Source organism: Lepisosteus platostomus, chromosome 11 (genome assembly GCF_059453375.1).
Source record: "Lepisosteus platostomus isolate fLepPlt1 chromosome 11, fLepPlt1.hap1, whole genome shotgun sequence".
In the NCBI taxonomy this organism is placed as follows: Eukaryota; Metazoa; Chordata; class Actinopteri; order Semionotiformes; family Lepisosteidae; genus Lepisosteus; species Lepisosteus platostomus.
The window spans coordinates 27,178,031-27,197,661 of record NC_142621.1 but is presented as its reverse complement, the minus strand read 5'-3'; the positions used below and the strand labels follow the sequence as shown (position 1 = coordinate 27,197,661).

The window sequence follows — 19,631 nt, the reverse complement described above, 5'->3', positions numbered from 1 at the left end:
CTTCCGGTATTTGGAGTGCAGGGAGATCCTTGATTGCATGTGTAAATCAGCTCAATGTGATTTAATGTTTGTTTCCCATCCAGCTGCGCTTTTTCCCATCCAGGCATGTAGAAGAGCAAAAACTGCTTAGTCTTACTAAGCATTGTTGGCACGTTTTGAAAACGGCAGTGGTTAATGAAATCTGGGAAAGAAGCTTTGTCTGCACAACACTGGTGTTCAGCCCAGAGAGCTGAAAGAAAAAGGAGATGTATTATTCATCTGCGTGAGTTCAGAAAGGCCATTCAGAAAGGTGGTTATTAGCTGGTTAATTCAAGGTTGTTTTTTTTTACAGATTCTTACATTTTTCCTTTTTTTCTTTTTTTACGTTTATAGTTTTAAAAAAAGGTGTACAGTGTATCAGAACTATTTTTACATGTTTTGTCAAAGGTACTTATAAAAAAATATAGCTGCTTCGGGTCCTATTGTTGTAACAATGTCTGTGTCCATTTAGAAGGTAGTCTCCTGTTTACCTGTCTGAGCTTTGTCACAGAATCAGATGAAATGATTCTCAAGCAAGAGGGATTTCTGAGAAAACTGACCGTGAGCAGCAAAGCTTCTGAAAGAAGTCCTCATGATATGTCGTTAAAACTGTGCAGGCCTGTGCTCATCTCTTGCAAATATAAAATAAAACTAAAACTAACAAGAGTGATGAGATATACATTGCCATCTGATCTCTGAAAGCAGCTGATGGCTTTGCTGAAATTGAATATATTTGGCTTAGAGGCCAAATGACATGTTCCAGTTCATCATAGCTAAGCTGCATTGTTTGACTTGGACAGTTATTGTTAACATAATATGGGGGTGAGTACTCATGTTTTCAAGTAATAAGAATATCTGTAACTATAACAATTTCACTTTCACTGCAGGTACAAGCTACCTCAGCTGCTTCTTCAGCATGTATTCATATTCTTACTCTACTTCTGCAGTACGATCTTTTCCTACATGTATATCAATGCTATGTTTTTAATTCTTGTTTTAGAAATACTTTGTGGGATATATATGCCTATGTTTTGAACTCAAAATAGTCATTAAATGTTACATAAAACCTGATAAATGCATTTGTATTATCCTACTAGAGAAAAATGTGAACATGAATTATTTAATGGAACTTTGTATAACAAATAGACATTAAATAGATATTTTGCTTTTGCCTTTAATTAAGGGTTGGTTCAGACCTTCAAACAACATTTCAAATATCAAGTCAAACAAGCTTAGATCTCCAGCTTTTCCATGTGTACCACTGACTAATGTGGATAGCTGTGCAACCTTATCTATGGAGGTGACCAGAAAAACTGGGCTTTATCTGCTGTCCTTTAAATAGTTTTGTGCATTTGGTTTGTGTGCATTATTAATTCTGTAGAATTGTAAGTTATTCTAATAGAAAATCAAATATGATCCGTCCTGCTACTACCCTGCATTAATTTTGCCTCTTTTCAGGAACAGATCAGTCAAGCTGTAATTTAGATTTAGGACTATGTCAAATCATATTTTAAGGATTACACCAAATTGTGTGCAACTTTTTAGGGGCTTTTCCTGGAGCTGTATTCTAAAGATGGCAAAAAAAAATACTTCTTTGCCTATGTGTCAGTCATTGAATGCAGTTGAGGTTTCAATAACTGTTGTCTAAGGAGCAGTCTGACACAGAGCTGTTTGTCCACTGCAGGCATACGAGAGAGATGCGGAGCAGCAAGCAGAGTGAGGCGAAGTTGACAGCGCCTGTGCACCCCGCCGAGCGGGACGCTGGCAGAGGTGAGCACTTATCTGTTGTCATTTCATGTTCGAGTCTGCTGAAGGACAGAGCTGAATAAATAGATCAGACCTCTCGAAAATAGCATGGTTTTATATGACCAGCTTCATCCTCCTAGTCCTCTTGGTTATTTACAATATTACACTCACTTTTCATCCAGAAGGGTTCTAATGTGCTTAATTAAGAAGAGAACGGCCTGCATCCATTACAGAAGTACAGTCATTTACTACATAGGAGATAATCTGGCTGATCAATTCGGTTAGGTAAGGAAAATTTGCATTCTTTTTCTTATGATCAGTGCCATAGGATTATTAACGAATACAAGTCGTAAGAATTCAGATTAATAATATCGCTTTTGTCTGCTAGTACCTTTCAGTGGTACAGGGTGATGTTTGTAGGAGTTCTGTCCAAGTACTGATGAGGTCTAGACTTCTGGGGTCTGACAAAACCAGGCTCCAAAAATGACATGGCTCTTAACATACTACTATACTAGTTACATGGCAACTAAACGGAAAGTTTCTAGAGTATAATTATTTAAAACTTGTACAAAAACTGTGAATTGTTTAACCCTAGGCAAGGTTTTGTAGGCACTTGTTGGAAAAAAATATAAATCACATTGAATTTTGTACAAAAAAGAACAGTATGTTTCATGCAAATGCTTTATGTGCATGATTTTTGTATGATTACTTTAAATTAATAAGAAAAGTACTGAAATGAAACTTGTGTACTCAGAAGCTTATTTGCTTAGTTAAATGCAAAGTGTCTAATACATTATCTACCTTTAAGTAAAGCACAAGGTATGGGCTTTTGCCACTCAGGTGTAATTTTCACAGTGTGGTGAAATCTTGTTATTAAATAAACATTTAATGTGTCAGAAGGTGTTTTATTCATTTTCCATGATCTGGAGAACAGGTTCAGAATGTTGTGTAAAAGAAAAAACGATACTTTTTAAAGCACCACAGGAGGCAAAGATAGAAGCTAAGACTGTTCAGGGTCAAACACAGCTGCCGATGACAACTGTTGTGTAAGGGCCACTGAATACTTAGTTTTTAAATTCATATTGGATTCTGGTTAATGGATTCTAGGATAGTGCTGTTTAAGAGAAGGTTTTTTCTTAATGTTTTACTGGTGATCCCAAAGATTTTGTTTCATAAAACATTTTCAGTGCATTTGTTTATCATTTTCATTTAAACTAATTATACCAAAATATCTTTCTTAGCATGGTATTGCAGGGCAGGTGAAGGTGAGTAACTGATACCGTGAATTTATTTACACTAGATAAAGTTTTGAAAGTTGTGCTGCTTGAAAATTGGGCCGCTTTGAAAATTGGGTTGCTTGATATGTGCTTCTTTTATATATTTCAGAGCTGTCAACAGCATGGGACAGTCTCAGCCAGACCAAAGCTGCTGTAAGTACATCTACTGTATCTGCACTTTTCTTGCATTTAATTAAAATTTTTTTAAAAAATTAAAAGCTACGGTTGTTTTTTCAAACTTGGCTTCAAAGCTGGGAGTGACCCTCCTGTGCTGCTCAGGAGAGAGTTTGCCTCCTGCCCATCTGGAAAGCCTTTTGTCGTTGGACAACATTGTAAGCTCAATGGTGCTTGAACACTTGAAGGAGTGGCACATCACTTAATGATGTAAGCGAAAGCCTGCAACACCTGGCTAGTCACAGGTGGTGCTTTCTGTGTTTGAGTCCTGTTTGACTAATCCCAGCCCTGCGTCTGGCGGAGTACATCTGGTTCCCTGTAGCCACTTGGGGAATCCCTATGCTATTATTCTGGCTATATTATGTTAAGTCTGGCCTAGATGTTGTGCTAAGTGAAAATAATTATTGGACTTAGTTTAAATCTGCATTATTTGCACTCTCTAAAAGTCTAGATTTGGCAGTAACACCATGGTCAGAACACATAAAAATACTCTACAGTAACAAATCTACCTAATTTAGATTTGTCTGCTTCATTTTGTGTTAGGTGTTTTGTTTCCTTGTGTTCTGTACATTTATGCCTTTTGCCTTGGAGAGCAAGTGTTTGACATTAATTGATGGAAACATTCAGCCTTCAGACTGAAACAGATCTTTGCAATTATATGTAGGGTATTTAAAAAACACACAAATGACATTTGTGTCTGAAAAAAAAAACATGTTCTCCAAAGCTCTAAAATACCACACAAAATCTTTGCTCTGACCAATGCAGTAATTGTAGCTGCTTTCAGAGCCTGTTACATTGTGGAAAATACTGATGACCATTTTCATGTGTTTCCTGAACCAGTTTAAGTCTTTTGCCTTGTATGTTCAGCTACGACACATTGAAAATCGTCTGGAAGCTGCTCCCAGTACATCAGTGCTGCTGGATTCTGTGATGGACACCAAGAAAACGTCCAGTAGTGCCACCAGGAAAATCAGCCGCAAAGGTGGGTAGTAAACACAGGTCAGCAGAAAGCCTGCTTTTAGCTCCTATACTTGTTTCAAAGACGTTCCTGTTTTGTGTTTTGTTTTTAATATTTAACACATTCCTGTTGAATTCCATGAGTTAATCAGTAGGTAAGGAGTAAAACCTGATTTCTGTAATGCACAAGTTGCTGGATTGAGCTCTGCCGTGCTGCTGAATGCCTGCTGAATGCCTTGCTTAAGTAAATGTGAGCACATTAACCAGACCACCTCCTGTTCCGTTAGACGGACGGCACCTGGAAGACTCCTCCCACTCGGCCCCCTCTCTGAAAGCGGGCAGTCGCGGCCGTGCCCGCAGGGAGAAGGGCTCTCGCAGCCCCCTGAGAGCCACCACCCTGGAGAGTAATGTCAAGAAGGCCAGCGGCGTGGAGTTCAGGGACCCCTTGGTCACATACAGGTCAGCGGATTCTGTCTGTTACAGTCTCACCCGGGGAGTGCTCTGCTGATGCACGTCCCTTAAGGTGTTCATTGCCCATTCCATAGTAGTTCAAGTAGTTGCGTCAGCATGCGTAGGCTGCAAAGGAACAAGTTAAAGGTTTATTCAATTCTGAAAAGAGTAGAAAGAAAACACGACGTTTCGGCCGTGGAGCCTTGACACCTGAAGAAGGCTCCACGGCCGAAACGTTGTGTTTTCCTTCTTCTCTTTTCAGCATGGAATAAACCTATTACTTGTTCCTGATAAATAAGAATGGTTGCAAACAAGAGGAGGTCATCTTGACCATTTGATATTCAATATACTCAAAACATTCCAGGTTTTGCGCAATGCATGTTCTTGACAGAATTTATTTTTAAGTGCAATGTTTTTTTGGCTTTATTACTGTTTGATCTCTATCCGTGCAATGTGAATTATAGACTGAAATGTCATTCCGCTGGTTTTGACTTATTTGAGAGCTTAAAGTCTGCAGAATCTGAAGTAGATTGTAATGTTGTGCATTCAGTGTTATTTAAATATGGATTGGATAGCCTTAAAACTTAGGTTTGGTTAAGTGGGCGAGCACATCATTCTTTAATAGAATCATTTAAGATTTATAGATATCTACCTGCAATCTGCAAAAACTACCTTAACACAGGTGTTAGTTAAAGGACAGATTGTCTCCATCTCATATGGTTTTGATGTGTCCTTATCAATAGCTTTCAAGCTTAAAATAAAATGTGCATGTTAGCCTTGTTCAATCCAAAAATATTAAAGCAAATACATCCAGTTAAAGCTGAGATAATCTGTTATTTAATTCATTGTTTACTGAACCCGTTTATGTGAATCTGGACAGCTAAATGAATCTGTGATCGCTAATTACATTTTCGGCTTGCCATATGTATTACTTTTCCTTCTCCGACTCCTTTATATCAATCAAGCATATTACAGCCTCATGCTCTTGGGGAAAGAGGGTCATGTTTTCAATGGGATAATATTGGCTTCTGCAGTAACAGTTCAAGGTTTTCCATTTCTCTTTTGCAGAGACCCCATTCCACCTCATGTGACACCAAGCCAGCTGGAAGCACAGAGTATGCTGTCAGAGCTCCCCTCAAGCACACAGGCAAGAGATGACCGGCTCAGCCGCCTGATCTACCAGAGTGACACCCGTGACCTCCAATGCCGAGACTTCGACAGTACGCGCTCTTCTGCGGTTGACAGCACCGTAGTGCGTTACCTCAACGACCTGACGGCCCTGGAGGCCCTGCACACCTCCGAAATGCCATCCAATGCCACCGAGCACCATGGGTACAGGGACTGCAGTGGTAGGGTCACGGGGGACCTGAAAGACGAAGGGCCCTGTCCCTCCAGTGGTAAAGGCCAGGATGGGGCTCAGGCGGTGGAGTCGTCACAGTCATCCAGCCCTGGCTCCGCTTCCCAGCGGCTGGAGAACCTTCGGCGGCGGCAGCACGACAACAAGCTGGAGAAACTGAAGGAGCGAATCCGCAAGCAGCGCGAGCATTCGGAGGAGGCGGCCGAGAGGGAGCGGCTTCTGGGCCACTTGGACCAGCCTGTGGAGGTCAGCAGCACGGAGACTGCAGCACCAACAGCCAAAATCCGCAAGGTGGCCACAGCACCTCCTGCACCTACATATAAAGGTACAGCCTTATAATAATAATAAGAATAATAATAATTGCTTACGCCTCTATAGCGCTTTTCTGGACACTCCACTCAAAGTGCTTTACAGGTAATGGGAACTCCCCTCCACCACCACCAATGTGCAGCATCCACCTGGATGATGCGACGGCAGCCATAATGCGCCAGAACGCTCACCACACACCAGCTATAAGTGGGGAGAAGAGCAGAGTAATGAAGCCAATTCATAGATGGGGATTATTAGGCAATGATTGGTAAAGGCCAATGGGAAATTTGGCCAGGACGCCGGGGTTACACCCCTACTCTTTTCGAGGAACGCCCTGGGATTTTTAATGACCACAGAGAGTCAGGACCTCGGTTTTACGTCTCATCCGAAGGACGGCACCTTTTTACAGTACAGTGTCCCCGTCACTATACTGGGTCTTTACGACCCACACGGACTGCAGGGTGAGCACCATCTGCTGGCCCCACTAACACCTCTTCCAGCAGGAAGGAACTGTGTTTAATATGATCTCTGACTTTATCATTTTGACCCGTTTCCTTGAAATTCAGTGTGTTTAGTAGCAGTAATGTTTTTGACTTTTCCTCACGCTGAATGGATCTTGTGGTCCTATTTGTAACCCATCCAGGATTTCAGACCACTGCTGTAGTATGGAAGTCATGCTGTTCTTGAGGATAATAGCGGGAAGGAATAAGTTTGGTTTAAATTAAAAAAAACTAAGATCTTTTTTCATTGTGTTTTAAAAGCCTTTCATGCCGTTTTACATTAATAACTTCACCGATCTGAGTAGTGGCCTGCTGCATGTAACACAGTTTGTTGATTCTCTTCATTAGTGGGTAAAGTTGGTCCTTTCTGATATAAGTGTTCTGCCACTCTTTAATCCTTCAGGTTTCAATCCTTCGGAGACCAAGATTCGCACCGCAGATGGCAAAGTGTGGCGTGAAGAGGACTTCCAGAATCTTAGTAGGGAGATCTACAGAGATTTATCTTTGCAGCTGACAGGTGAGAGGCATCCAGTTTGTCTTGAGTTTGCATCTTAAAATGCCTCAAATATCTCTGGTGAAGAGGCAGTTGAGGTCATCATGTGTTTTTAACTAAAAAGCAAATTGACAGCGCATGTAGCCCTGATTCGCTTGTAAGAGCAGAATGTTTCTTGTTGTTAACCTTCTGATTGGCAGCATCTAAATTTTTAATCAAAATGCTAAAATATTAAATCTATCCTAAGCAGTTTTTAAAATTGCATTACAGTTCAAAAACACGCCTATTAAAGTTGCCTAATTTCAAGATCTAAAGTGTTTTTAGTTATTCCACGTATGTTTAAACAAAGCATTTGTTAAGTGCGTTACATTTAGGTCTTAACAGAATAACATGCAGCTGCTTAATTCAAGCTCTTGAAAAGTCAAGGATATTTATGCAAAAGTTTAAATGGTTTTTCGGAAAGCAGTTTTTTTCATATTGAACATAAAACCCATCCATCAGTGGAGGTATTTGAATATTTCAAAAACTGACAGATATGTAAAAAAAAAAACCTGCGTAGTTTTAAAGTTTCAAATCAATCAGTCTTTCTTGGCGTGCTACCATGCAAAGCTATTGCCAGGCAGCATTTCAAGAAGCTTCCAAATTAGGTATTCTGTGTTTTTTCAATGGATTCTCATTCCGTAAACCTCCAGCTGTCTGTTTAGATTCCTAAACCATGCTCTTACATTTTCCTATAACTGCCAAGTCACCACTTGAGCAAGTCTTTGATTAGCATTTAGTCATTTTTGTTCTGGTTCTGAGACTGAAAACCTCAATTTCATATTGTCAAAGAAATCCAATTGCACAGTGTGGTGTAGTAGAGATTCATAAGCCCCATAGTTGATTTTTTGCTATTGATAGGAAATTACAGTGTAATTTCTTACCGTATTTACAAATACTTGATCAGGTAAAAGGAAATGAACAGTTCATCTGCTTTGCAAAGAACCATAAGATGCACATTTTGTTACTGACAAAGCAGGTGCTTAAAATTTATAATCTGAACTTCATAAACAAGTTTACTCTTTGTTAACCATTGTTTTGTCTCTTAGATTGTGCAAAATCAAAGGATAAGCCTGCAGAGAAAGGGAAAGACAAGAAGACTTTGAAACCTGTGAGAAAAATACACAAAGCTGCTCGATCACCTAGTCCCGATGCCAAGCCAGGTTTGATCTTTTAAAGAATCTATTTTTTATTCTTTGTATGAGACTATTTGTTGAAGCATAATAAATAAAGTGAGGAGTACTACATTAGTTTTCATCTATTAATTCATGTTGTCAGTCTGCTCATCCTGAAGAAGTGTCAGTGCTACTTTTTAGCGTTTACATGTGCACCTGAATAAAAACTTTTGTCCTTTCATGGTTGACGGGAAACCTTTAGGTAGTTTTTTAGGTCATTTTTCTTTTTTGCGGTCCTAATTTAAACTGATTTACTATAGTTGTGTATCATTTCAACCCATTCCTAAAAATTCTGCACTGAGCTGTTAGTTGAAGTGTGGAAACAATAAGGTGAGCCACTGTGTTTGTCTTTTTTGAATATTACAGATACCTTTCTGATCTCAGAAATAAAAATAATCAATTGGTTACTCTTTGAGATAAGGCCAAATGGGTGACTGAGGAGTAGATCAAGATGTGTTTTTGGAGAAGCTACCTCCCTGAATTTGAGAAATCTTACCTGACACCCTTTTATTCATTATCCTCATACATTAAAATCACTGTTTTTCAGTAATATGCTGCTGCACTTGATCATGGGAAACTTTACAAATGAACATCAATCAATTTTTGGGAAATCCAAACTAATTTCTTTGAATTAATCAATCTTTCAATAATGCTATCTACATTCACGCATCTCAAGTGAGAACCTAGCAAATTGAGAATTTATAAATGCGAGAAACGTCATCAGTTTGTTTTCGATACCGTATTGAAACATTTCTAAAGCTTTACAGTGCATCATGTACCGCAGCTTTGTGAGTTATAAACTTCTATGCATTGTGTCAAACATTGCGTGGATAAATGCGCTTAGGATATACCCTGTGTTGTATTGATTTGGTCATTTCCCTTCAGAATACTGGGTACCTGAATTTCAGACGAATTTCAGGCTAAAGATGTTGACTTCTGCTCTTCTATTTTTAAGTTACTTATATAATACAGATTTGTCTTTCAAAATGTAATTTACAGTAGTCTCTACCATAATAAAAATCTTAATGTGAACTAGAACTAACAGGTCTTCTATGTTTTGTACATTTCATCCATTTTCATTAGCTGCGTTGATATCTTCCATTTAAACTCTATGCCAGTCTAGGATGAGAGGCAAAGGAAGGTATTTGAAGCTTGTACCATGTTGGACTGTGCTATGATAACTTTGCACGTGGTACAAGTGGGGCTCGGCATGTTTGTCATACCTTCGCCATTGGAGAAATGGATAGTGTTTGGATTATGGCTTAGGGCCCCATGGAGTCACTGGAATGATCCAGTTGTCTGTGTGTTGTGTGGGAGAAGCCCTGGGCTTATTCACACACCAGTTCTCCCAGCTGTTTGACAGAGCCCCTGCCCCGATCCTCTGGGGAATGTGGCGTGCCGCGTGGTTAGAGCCCTTCTTTCCAGGATCCTCCCATAGCACTGCCGTCTGCAGTAAGCAATTGCTCAGCACCGCCTGCTAAAAATAGGATGCCAAAGTCTTGCTATCAAGTTCAGCTTTGTTAGCTGCTTTTCAGACCAAACAGCTGCTCCGCTACTGCCTGTGCACGTTCTTTGGTTTACATAGAGGTGATAAGTACTAAAGACTAACAATAATTTACATTTAGGTGTGCTCTGTATTTGATTTTTATTTCTGGTCCACAGTTTCCTGAGGTGTGGCTTTTTCACTGCTTTGCACTGATTTTCACTCTCCCAATTATCGAGAAGATTTCAGTTCATTTTTTCTAGATCTATAAGAATGGTGTATTAAATAGTGTTGTGCTGTGGATATGACTATAATTAATTTTGCATGTGCTGTTAATCACAGTTGTGATTAATTTCACTCATTTAAATCCATTCACAAGACCCTCTTTGCTACCCTGTTATCTTCTCTTGAAACTTTTTGCAGCCCCAGGAATGTAGATAAAACCATCCAATATTTATAAGATGAAGTTAGACCAATTCTAACCCACATTCAGAGAAGCATTTTGGTTTGGTAAAGCACTTTTGTCTAAATACTCAGTTTAAAGGACTAATGGGGGGAAGGGGTGTCTGTTATTGCTGAATATTACGAACGATGTTTAGTGATGATTTAATAATTAATGATGATGGCACTGTTATGAGGTAGAGTATTAATATGCAGTGCAGTTGTACACGTATATTTTACTGTACTGTTTATCTAAATACCCTGTAGTTTCTTACAGCACAGTTTACCCTTTCTTTACCAGACTAATAGGGGACAAGTGTGTCCAGTATTGCTGTCTATGTCCATGTATATGAACAAAAAATTGTCAGAGGTAAACTATGGTCGGTCATTATATCCTTGAGAACCCTAGGTCTCCATCACTTGCTGACAACTACAGGTGTCAATCTGTAAGCCGTCAGCGTGTACACACAATGCTGAGATACTTTCCTTGCCGAGCTAACGCCGGAAGAGGCCATTGTACAGTTGGGATATTATGATGCCTTCGTCTTGAATTATTCATTCAGTCGTCAGTACCATCCGTTACTTTATTTGAAATTCAGTGTCATGTGTTTAGCTAGGTTGACTACAGATCACACCATGAATATCATGTTTGCGGCCAAAACCCAAGATCTTGTTAAATCCTAAGCCTGTTAAAGTGATGTCTGCTAAAACAAGGGTTTACCCTATTAATATAAATTAAATGCTTTATCCATGATTTTCTTAAAGTTATGTAACAGGGATAAATGTCAGCTGTATGTGATCCTTTATTTTTCTGGTGCAGATCTTTTAAAAAAACTATTGATATGACGTTTGTGTGAAAAGACCTAGAAACTAGTTGCAGTACTTCGGTTATACAGTTGCATGTATGCAATACTGTCTCATAATCTTAAGTATTATGCTAAATACTGGATATTATTCATCATTTCATTCAAAGTCTTTCCATACTAATCAATCCACAACTCATTGGCATATTTTCCCTGCATGAGTTGTTTTATGTATTCAAATTTAATTTACTAAATGGTGTGTAAGTAAATCGACCCTAACATAACCATTAAAATTACATGCACAGCTTATGAAATTTTCTCGAGAGCAAGATTTATAGTGCATCTAGCCAGTGGAGTGCTTTGCCTTAAAAAAGACATAAGTGACACGACAACTAAAAAAATTATAAACATCACGGTATTTTATATAACACTTGGTCTCTTGTCATGCTATTATTGTAAGTAGGAATTTGTTGTCAGTTGAATTATGATTGATTGGTATGTTATGATAAACTTCAGTTTTGCATTTGCATTTGTATTTATTATTCATTTTGCAAGTAAAGGCAGATCTCCATTAGGGCAATTCCATGGTGACTGTTGATACACAAAGTTAATAACTCAAGGTGATGGCCGTTTGATGCATCATTGTTTTTAAATGTCACCTTCAGACAACAGAAGAATCCTTAAAAGTAAAACAGCTCGCAGCCAGTGCAGACTCCATGGGGCTGGGTTGTTGAATGTGATATCATTCACCACAAAATTATCCATTTGAAGTTTTCGGCAAATGTGAGATATTGCGGTAAGGAGAAATGTGTGATTAGATTCAGCTCTAACAGGATTGTTCCTCGTTTGTGTCATCTGAACAGGACACATCATCAGCACAGCATCGTGGCGGGAAGGACAGAAGCTGGTAAAAATGGTGTTAGGGCCAGCACCCAAGACAATGCAGGAGCAGAGGGCTGAATCCGCTGACAGATCCGGCAGAACAGGTGGGCACAAAGCCAGTATCCCATAGGATATTTGGATGCTGTGTGCAATCATTCTGCAGTGACAGGTCACAAGTTAATACACAGACATTAACCTGTGCTTCTAAAAATCTTGATCAAATGACAGAAAATTGTCTCAGATATATCTATAGTTCTGCCATACCGAATCTTTTATTTTTCTGTGCATTTGACATTGATCACTGTGATAAAACTAGTAATAGAAATGATTGAAAGCAATTTATAAATCAAGCTGGATTAGCTTTAGGAAGCAGTTTACTCATTCCTGCATTAATGTCATATACTTGGTCTGAAGAACATTCACTCATTCAGACATTTGTTGCTGTGCAAACCGTATGAAAAGCATGGTTTGCTGTGCTTGTAGCCTCTAATGCTTTTCCTGTCATTCAAATTTCTAAATGTTTTTCCCAGAACAGTGTTTTTCAATTCTGAGGCACTTGATTGGGATGTTAATTTAGACTCGTTTCATAAAGTATTTTATATGGAAGAGATCCCAGTAGAAAATGAATTAAGAAACAGTTGCAGATAGTACAATCAGAGAATGGAATGAAGATAGTTACTGTTTTATATGATGTAAATACGAGTAATTAATTTTAATGAACTCCATAAAAATAGTTTTAGAAAACCCAGAAAATATCAATTTCATATTATATCATATAATTTCAATATGTAATGATTAATAATGAAAGAACAACAATATCACCAGTTCCTTTTGGGATGTGTAAGTAGGAGAATCGTGCTAAAATAATACTAGGCTTTTGCAGAAGGCTTTTCTTTTTTTGTGCAGGTTGTGAAATACAGCCATCATGATTTTCTGTATGAGTTCCATAACATGTTTTATTTTCCAGATGTCTTTGTGTGACTTATAGATGCAGCGTTTCTAAACGGAGATACAATTTAAGCTAAAAACAATGAAAATGCTAAGTGAAAAACATTTGTCTGTAGTGGAGGCTGTGTAGTTTAGAGAAATGGGTTGCTATTGGCAGTGACTGGAACAAATGCGGATAGACTTGATTTTTCTAACTGGTAGCAACAATTGTGTGACCTGCTTCCCTTGGGTTGACCTTGTTCCAGATTAAAATGGCATCTTACATGGAATGTGGGATACTAAGGGACAGCACAAGTAAAAAACATAAAGGCCTGGGTGTTGGTAAGACATGAGGGGCTGTGATTGTATTTCCTCATTTCTAAACCTCTGGATCCCCTGTGTCTTTGCTAACATTCCAGCAGAACTCTTGGTTGCTTAGATCATTGTAGAGTATCTTAAACTTGACTACATAAGACATTTTTTTAAAACTGATTTCTGTCCTAAAGGTATTGGTTTAGGTTGAAATTTTGCGTCATTCTTGATGATTGTTAGTTGTTCATGGACCTGGAGACCCAAGACTGAATTGAAAAAATCTTGCCGTTTTCTGACACAGTTTCTTGTGACCTGATTCTGACAAAAATGTAAAAAAAAAAAGATGCTAAACGTTGTCGCCAGTGCACCACGTCAGATCTGGCCTTCCACTTTTAAAAAAGATTTTACTTTGTCTTGAGCAGTGCTGGATCATTTCAGGAATTTATTTTCTCATTTCGGCTCTGTTGGTTGGTGTTCCTCACCTGAACCGATGTCCTGTTCCAGGACTCCCCGCAAGGATGACCTCCGAGACTCGCCTGGAATCAAGACGCAGGTTGAGAGCCAGCAGTGCCGAGCGCCCCAGAAGTCGGGCTCAGTCTGAGGGTCAGCTGAGGAGCTCCCAGCCAAAAGTGGCTGAGGACAAACTGCCACGCAAACACGACTTCCTGTCGACGGAAATCCAGGGCATCCTCGACGACCTGCAGCTGGAGAGCCGGGCCGGCCAGTCCGAGCACCGGCCAGGGAGCAGGGGCCAGGGGGCGGGGGCCTCCTCGCGGCTCTCCCGCAGCGCCAGCCCCGCGAAGCGCAAACAGGAGGGCCCGAAGAAACGGCACTACGACGCCGACTCAGTGCGGCAGTACATCGCGCGACAGCAGGAGGAGCGCAGGAAGAGGCAGGTGGAGGAGAAGCGGGCGCAGAAGGAGGAGGCCGAGCGCAAGAACAAGAGGCTTCAGGAGCTCTACAGGAAGCAGAAAGAAAGCTTCGCCAAGGCTAGGCTGGCTCCCGAGGGCCCTGCGCAGAAACGGCTCCAGGATACCTACTCCAAACTCCTGGCGGAGCATGACAGGCTAGAGGAGCTGCCTCAGTCGCTGCCAGTGGTTAACAGCCTGCAGGTGAGAGAGTGACAGCGGAAGGATGGGCTAAGCTGTGGATGAATCCTTATGGAAAGATTGTTTTCTTTTTCTTTAGTCTATGTACTTATTATAATACACTTTTAATTGAAAGATAGTTCACTTCTGGTCTGACCATGCTGCTGAACTAGTAATGTGTAGTTTTTGGTGCATGTTGATAACATGTATACAGGCATCTTGAAATGTTAGTGATGTTATACATTTTTGTAAAATCTGTTTTATGTTATAAATATTTTTTTAAAATCTGCTTTAGTTAGGTTTCCATTATTCCATTTCCATTCTTTCCATTATGACTGTTAACAGTTATTTAACAGGTTACTAATGGTGTATAAGTTACAGTGTTACTTCCAGGATTGGTCTTAGGGTTAGTGGTATGGTTCAAGCTATTTTCAGGAATATGCAACATATGCAACAGAGGATAGTTATCATATTTGTCACTATATTACTATTTAATAAATATTAAGTAGTTGTAAATTATAATATGAATAATTAATTATAATAATTCCTTACACTTATATAGCACTTTTCTGGACACTCCACTCAAAGCGCTTTACAGGTAATGGGGACTCCCCTCCACCACCACTAGTGTGCAGCCTCATCTGGGTGATGCGACGGCAGCCACAGTACGCCAGAACGCTCACCACACATCAACTATTAGTGGGGAGGAGAGCAGAGTAATGAAGCCAATTCAGAGAGCGGGATTATTAGGAGGCCATGATTGTAAAGGGCCAATGGAAAATTTACACCCCTACTCTTTTCGAGGAACGCCCTAGGATTTTTAATGATCACAGAGAGTCAGGACCTCGGTTTTACGTCTCATCCGAAGGACGGCACCTTTTTACAGTACAGTGTCCCCGTCACTATACTGGGGCATTAGGACCCACGTGGACCGCAGGGTGAGCGCCCCCTGCTGGCCCCACTAACACCTCTTCCAGCAGCAAGTTTTTCCCAGGTGGTCTCTCATCCAGGTACTGACCAGGCTCACACCTGTTTAGCTTCAGTGGGTTGCCAGTTGTGAGTTGCAGGGTAATGTGGCTGCTGGCCATATATTAAGTAAATGTTACTACTGTAAATATTTTTCATTGATAAACATTCTCATTTGGTTGTCCAAGACCAGGCATATCACTGATTACCAAGTGTGTACCATAAGGAACAATGTATTATATTCTGTATTGTGGTAATGTGAAATGACTTGTTTTCTACTGCATACCTCTTGAAGAGATTTATATAACATTTTAAGTAAAGCCTAGTATAAAAATGTTGAAGATATTTCTGTTTTATAAATGTAGCTGTTACTGTATTAATTTATATTGAAGATAGATATATAATTGATTTTGATCTACTTGCCTATAGCAGCATTGCTGTTCTGGCCAAGTGAAAGGAATATGGTGTAGCAGCAGGTTTACTAGATGAACGACAAAGTTGCTGGATTGGTTCAGCCTACATTGTGTTTGTAGTAGCTCAGATGAGAAACCCACTTTCTCGTACTTATGTTCTTGTTTTATTCCTCCAGCCAAAACCCCTATACCAGCCTTCAGGAGAGTCGGATAAGGAGAACAAGGGCCAAGATCGACCTCAGAGTGCTTCTTCAAGCAGCGATTTGTCACTGTCTGAGCCACGGCCCCCTCCTCTGGACAGGTAACTCTAAATGATACCCATACTGTATATACCCATTCAATTAAGTCATTCTTAGATAGGAAAACCAATGACTTCAAAATGCCTACAATGAGAGGAGGCCATGGGCTCTTTGCCTTTGGTTGCTAGTAAATAAGTGTTCTAAGTCTTGTATAAGGAAGTCTTCTCACAATCTGAATATGCATGTCATGTACTGTTTGTCCTTTACTGTTGTTGCTTGTTCAGATAAGTTAAGCAAGACTACCTCTTCTATAGTTCAGGTGGGTAGCTGCGTCAGCATGCGTAGGTTGCAAAGGAACAAGTAATAGGTTTATTCCATGCTGAAAAAAAGAAGAAAGAGAACACAACGTTTCGGCCGTGGAGCCTTCTTCAGGTGTGAGAGAGACAGGGCAGTAGGCAAAGGTAAAGTAGCGGGAGAACAAAGGTTGAGAGGGAGGAGGAGTGAGAGGCGGGAGCAGGGGACAGAAAGAGAGGCCAATCAAGAGGTGTGAAGTCAGAATGGGTGCAGAGAGGTGTGAAATGAAACTTCCAATGAATGGAGAAAATTTAAAAGACAGATCTGTACTTTACAATGTTAAAGTATTTGATCAAAAAGTACATTGAGCATGAATGGTTTCAGATCTTATGGTGATGTGATTAACATTGGGAAAAAAGCAAGGCTTATTGTATTAATTGCTGACTTTCTATGTTGTGTGCTGATAAGTCTGCGATAGGCAGTATTAGCTCTTACATCAGATATTTTATATGCCTCTTTCAGCAGTATGTGTGAGTTCCCCAGAGTCAGAAGTACAGTAAACAAGTAGCCTAAACCACTGCACGTGCACTTTAACAAAAAATAACAACTAAAGCAGACACTGACAATATTAATGGTTTTAAGAAAATAAAAATAACATGCAGATATTTTGATCTTTATTATTCTCCTTTTCTGTCCTTTCTTTTTGGGTGGATCTCTGAGGTAACGCCAATTTCCAGAGCTTGTCTGTAAAAGTTTTAAATGAATGAAACGCTATTGGGTTTTTCTTGCTGTTGGGTCAGTAAAAAGAATATACCAGGAAGCCAAACATCAATCGTGTTCATGAGGAAACGTTTTTATTTGTGTCATGTTCTCTCTCCTCATCATTCTGCCTCTTCATGTGCTGACTCATGACTCTCCTATGATATAGATCAGTTTCAGTCATCTGATCAGGTTCTTTCCATGACTATCTTTCTGGTGCTGTGACTGTAAGCAGCTAAAAGTATTAGTGACTGAAATCACTCCTTAATTACAGCAGATGTGAAAAGTTGCACTGTTGAAATCTATGCTTTTATGTGTAAATATCAAGTAACTAACATGGTCACTCATAGGTTTTAAAATAAATGAGCCTTCTTCTAAAATGTGCATTGCTGCATTAGCAGATTGAATGTGTTGAGGTATCTACAAGGCAAATGCAGGTTGTATCTATGCTCTGTGTTTACAGTTTTTCCATGGACACTAAACACATAGCAATAGGGTACAGTACAGTGAGCTACACATAAGGCATTGAAAATACTGTGTAATTTTAAACCCATTTTATTGAAGAACAGTGTCTGATTGATAAACGGTATTTGTTTTCCATGAAAAGATGAAGATTAACATGAATAGGTATGTAAAATATCTGTAGGTGTTTGTCACCCCAATTTGGGTGTTGTGCGCTGAACCATAGGTACTGGAATTCTGATATTCAGAGAGCTTCTTCGTGGTGTTTTTCTGTTCTGTGATTATCACTGGGAGGAGAAAGGTCTGCTCCCTAATCAGGTTTGTATTTCAGTGATTAGGAAGTGTACATGTAAAAATTGTCTATGGAATGTATCTTGCAATAGCGTTTCTGAAATGATACATCCCTAATACATTCTGTAGCTAAACCAATTCAAGTCATTTTGTTGCGTACAACTACATACTAGATTGAATGGTTTCAGGAGTGTTTGTAAAATGACAAATGTTTTAGGACTTAACTGCTTAGGTCATTGGTTTAAGCAAATAATTTGTTTGGTTTAGGAAATAGACATAAAACACTTTTTTTCGAGAGTGATGGGGTTTTTTTTTTAAGATTGTCTAGGGTAAAACAGTACCATGTTTAAATTTAATGCCCATCTTTAGTTTTAATATCTCTTGTCTCTCCAGGAGTGATCTGGCAGGAGCGTCTTGGATGCAGCCAGACCGCCTGAGCCCAGCAGGCAGGGGATCTGTCCCTCTGGGTTCCTCTGCAGGAGGCCTTTTCACACAGCTGCTGGGCCTGGAGTCTGGTTTGTCGTCGATGCAGAAGGAAGGCCAAACCAGAGGCCAGGCCGCCCCCTTTTCAGTTCCCGGCCATCTATCTAAAGTCAGTGTTCAAAACAAGAGCAAAATAAACCGCATAGAAGCCCTGAAAGCCACTGCCGCATCCCTCTCCACTCGGATAGAGAGCGAGGCACGGAAACTGGCTGGAGCGGGCATTAATTACGGCTCAGTGAGAGACTTGGACACGGATGTGCTGCCTGCCGGTCAGCACGACAACGGGCGCTGGGCAAAGTCAGTGAGTCCCCCAGTCCGGGAGAGCAGTGATCCAGATGACTTGTCCGTCAGAATCCAGAGACTTCTGAGTGCTGGCCACACTGCCTTTGATGGTGCCTTGCCAGGAGTAGGTAACCTCCATGACTTCAAAAGGCTCCGAGACCCAGCTAGGCCTCAGTCCGTCTCCACTGGCCAGGTGGCCAGAGCCTCAGAGGAGGAGGAGAAGTGCAGCATTCAGGACTCCAGTGCTGACTCCATCAGTGAGGGGCCTCTCCTGAGCGAGGGCAGCCTCTCGGACATGGAGACTTCCCATCTGAAAGGTGTCCCCAGACCAGCTGACCATCTGAAGAGCAGAGAGTTCTGTGTGGCAGAGAAGAACACCTTCCGTCCCATCTCTCACTTCCAGAAAGAGGCGGAGAACTATACTGCTTTCAGCTCTGTCTCTGAAACCGTGGATCGTGGCCCCTGGGAGGAGCTTGCAAAGGGCAGCCCCCACAGTGTCATCAACATCTTCACCAAGAGCCTCCAGACCTATGGAAAGGGTCAGTATTTGCCAGAGAAGTAAAATGAAGTATTTGCGTATTGTAGGCCATTAGTGGCCTTTTACTAGAAAAGACATTGTAGAAAACATCGTTATAGTCTCCAACTAAGTTTAATTTAACCTGTGAATATGTGAAATTGTTTATATGACTGCAAGCTGGTGTGTTTTCTTTAAAAAACAGAGCACAACATTTTTGCACAAAATTTTCCAAATGAGTTTAATCAAGGAATCATAGCTTTCCTACTGAAAGTTGGGTTAAAAAGCAAGTCATTTGTTTATTCCTTATTTATTGCTCATTTCTTTTTAAGAAGAATCAGAAACACTTCTTTCTTTTCAGTTTTTTGTGTAGTTTAAAATATTCATTTTAAATACTTATGTAAATAAATATGGATGAGATTTTTGTAGATGTTACTCACACAAAAAATCTTGTCCGTTCTTTAGACCAGTGGCTCTCAAACTGTGATATGGTACCC

General features: G+C 40.1%; 1 protein-coding gene across 4 annotated transcripts in view; it reads left to right on the top strand.

Annotated features, from left to right (window-relative positions):
* The window catches only part of cep350 (centrosomal protein 350), a 65,679-nt gene that overhangs the window by 10,876 nt on the left and 35,172 nt on the right, over positions 1-19,631 (top strand). For all 4 annotated transcript variants that reach the window (XM_088598962.1, XM_088598964.1, XM_088598965.1 and 1 more), the window contains exons 2-12: positions 1,703-1,788; positions 3,151-3,194; positions 4,083-4,197; positions 4,460-4,631; positions 5,691-6,304; positions 7,192-7,305; positions 8,370-8,483; positions 12,086-12,208; positions 13,848-14,455; positions 15,987-16,111; positions 18,249-19,159. In XM_088598962.1, the coding sequence (XP_088455088.1) occupies positions 1,716-1,788; positions 3,151-3,194; positions 4,083-4,197; positions 4,460-4,631; positions 5,691-6,304; positions 7,192-7,305; positions 8,370-8,483; positions 12,086-12,208; positions 13,848-14,455; positions 15,987-16,111; positions 18,249-19,159 (3,013 nt within the window). In that variant the 5' untranslated portion in view covers positions 1,703-1,715. The remainder of the gene's footprint in view (positions 1-1,702; positions 1,789-3,150; positions 3,195-4,082; positions 4,198-4,459; positions 4,632-5,690; positions 6,305-7,191; positions 7,306-8,369; positions 8,484-12,085; positions 12,209-13,847; positions 14,456-15,986; positions 16,112-18,248; positions 19,160-19,631) is intronic.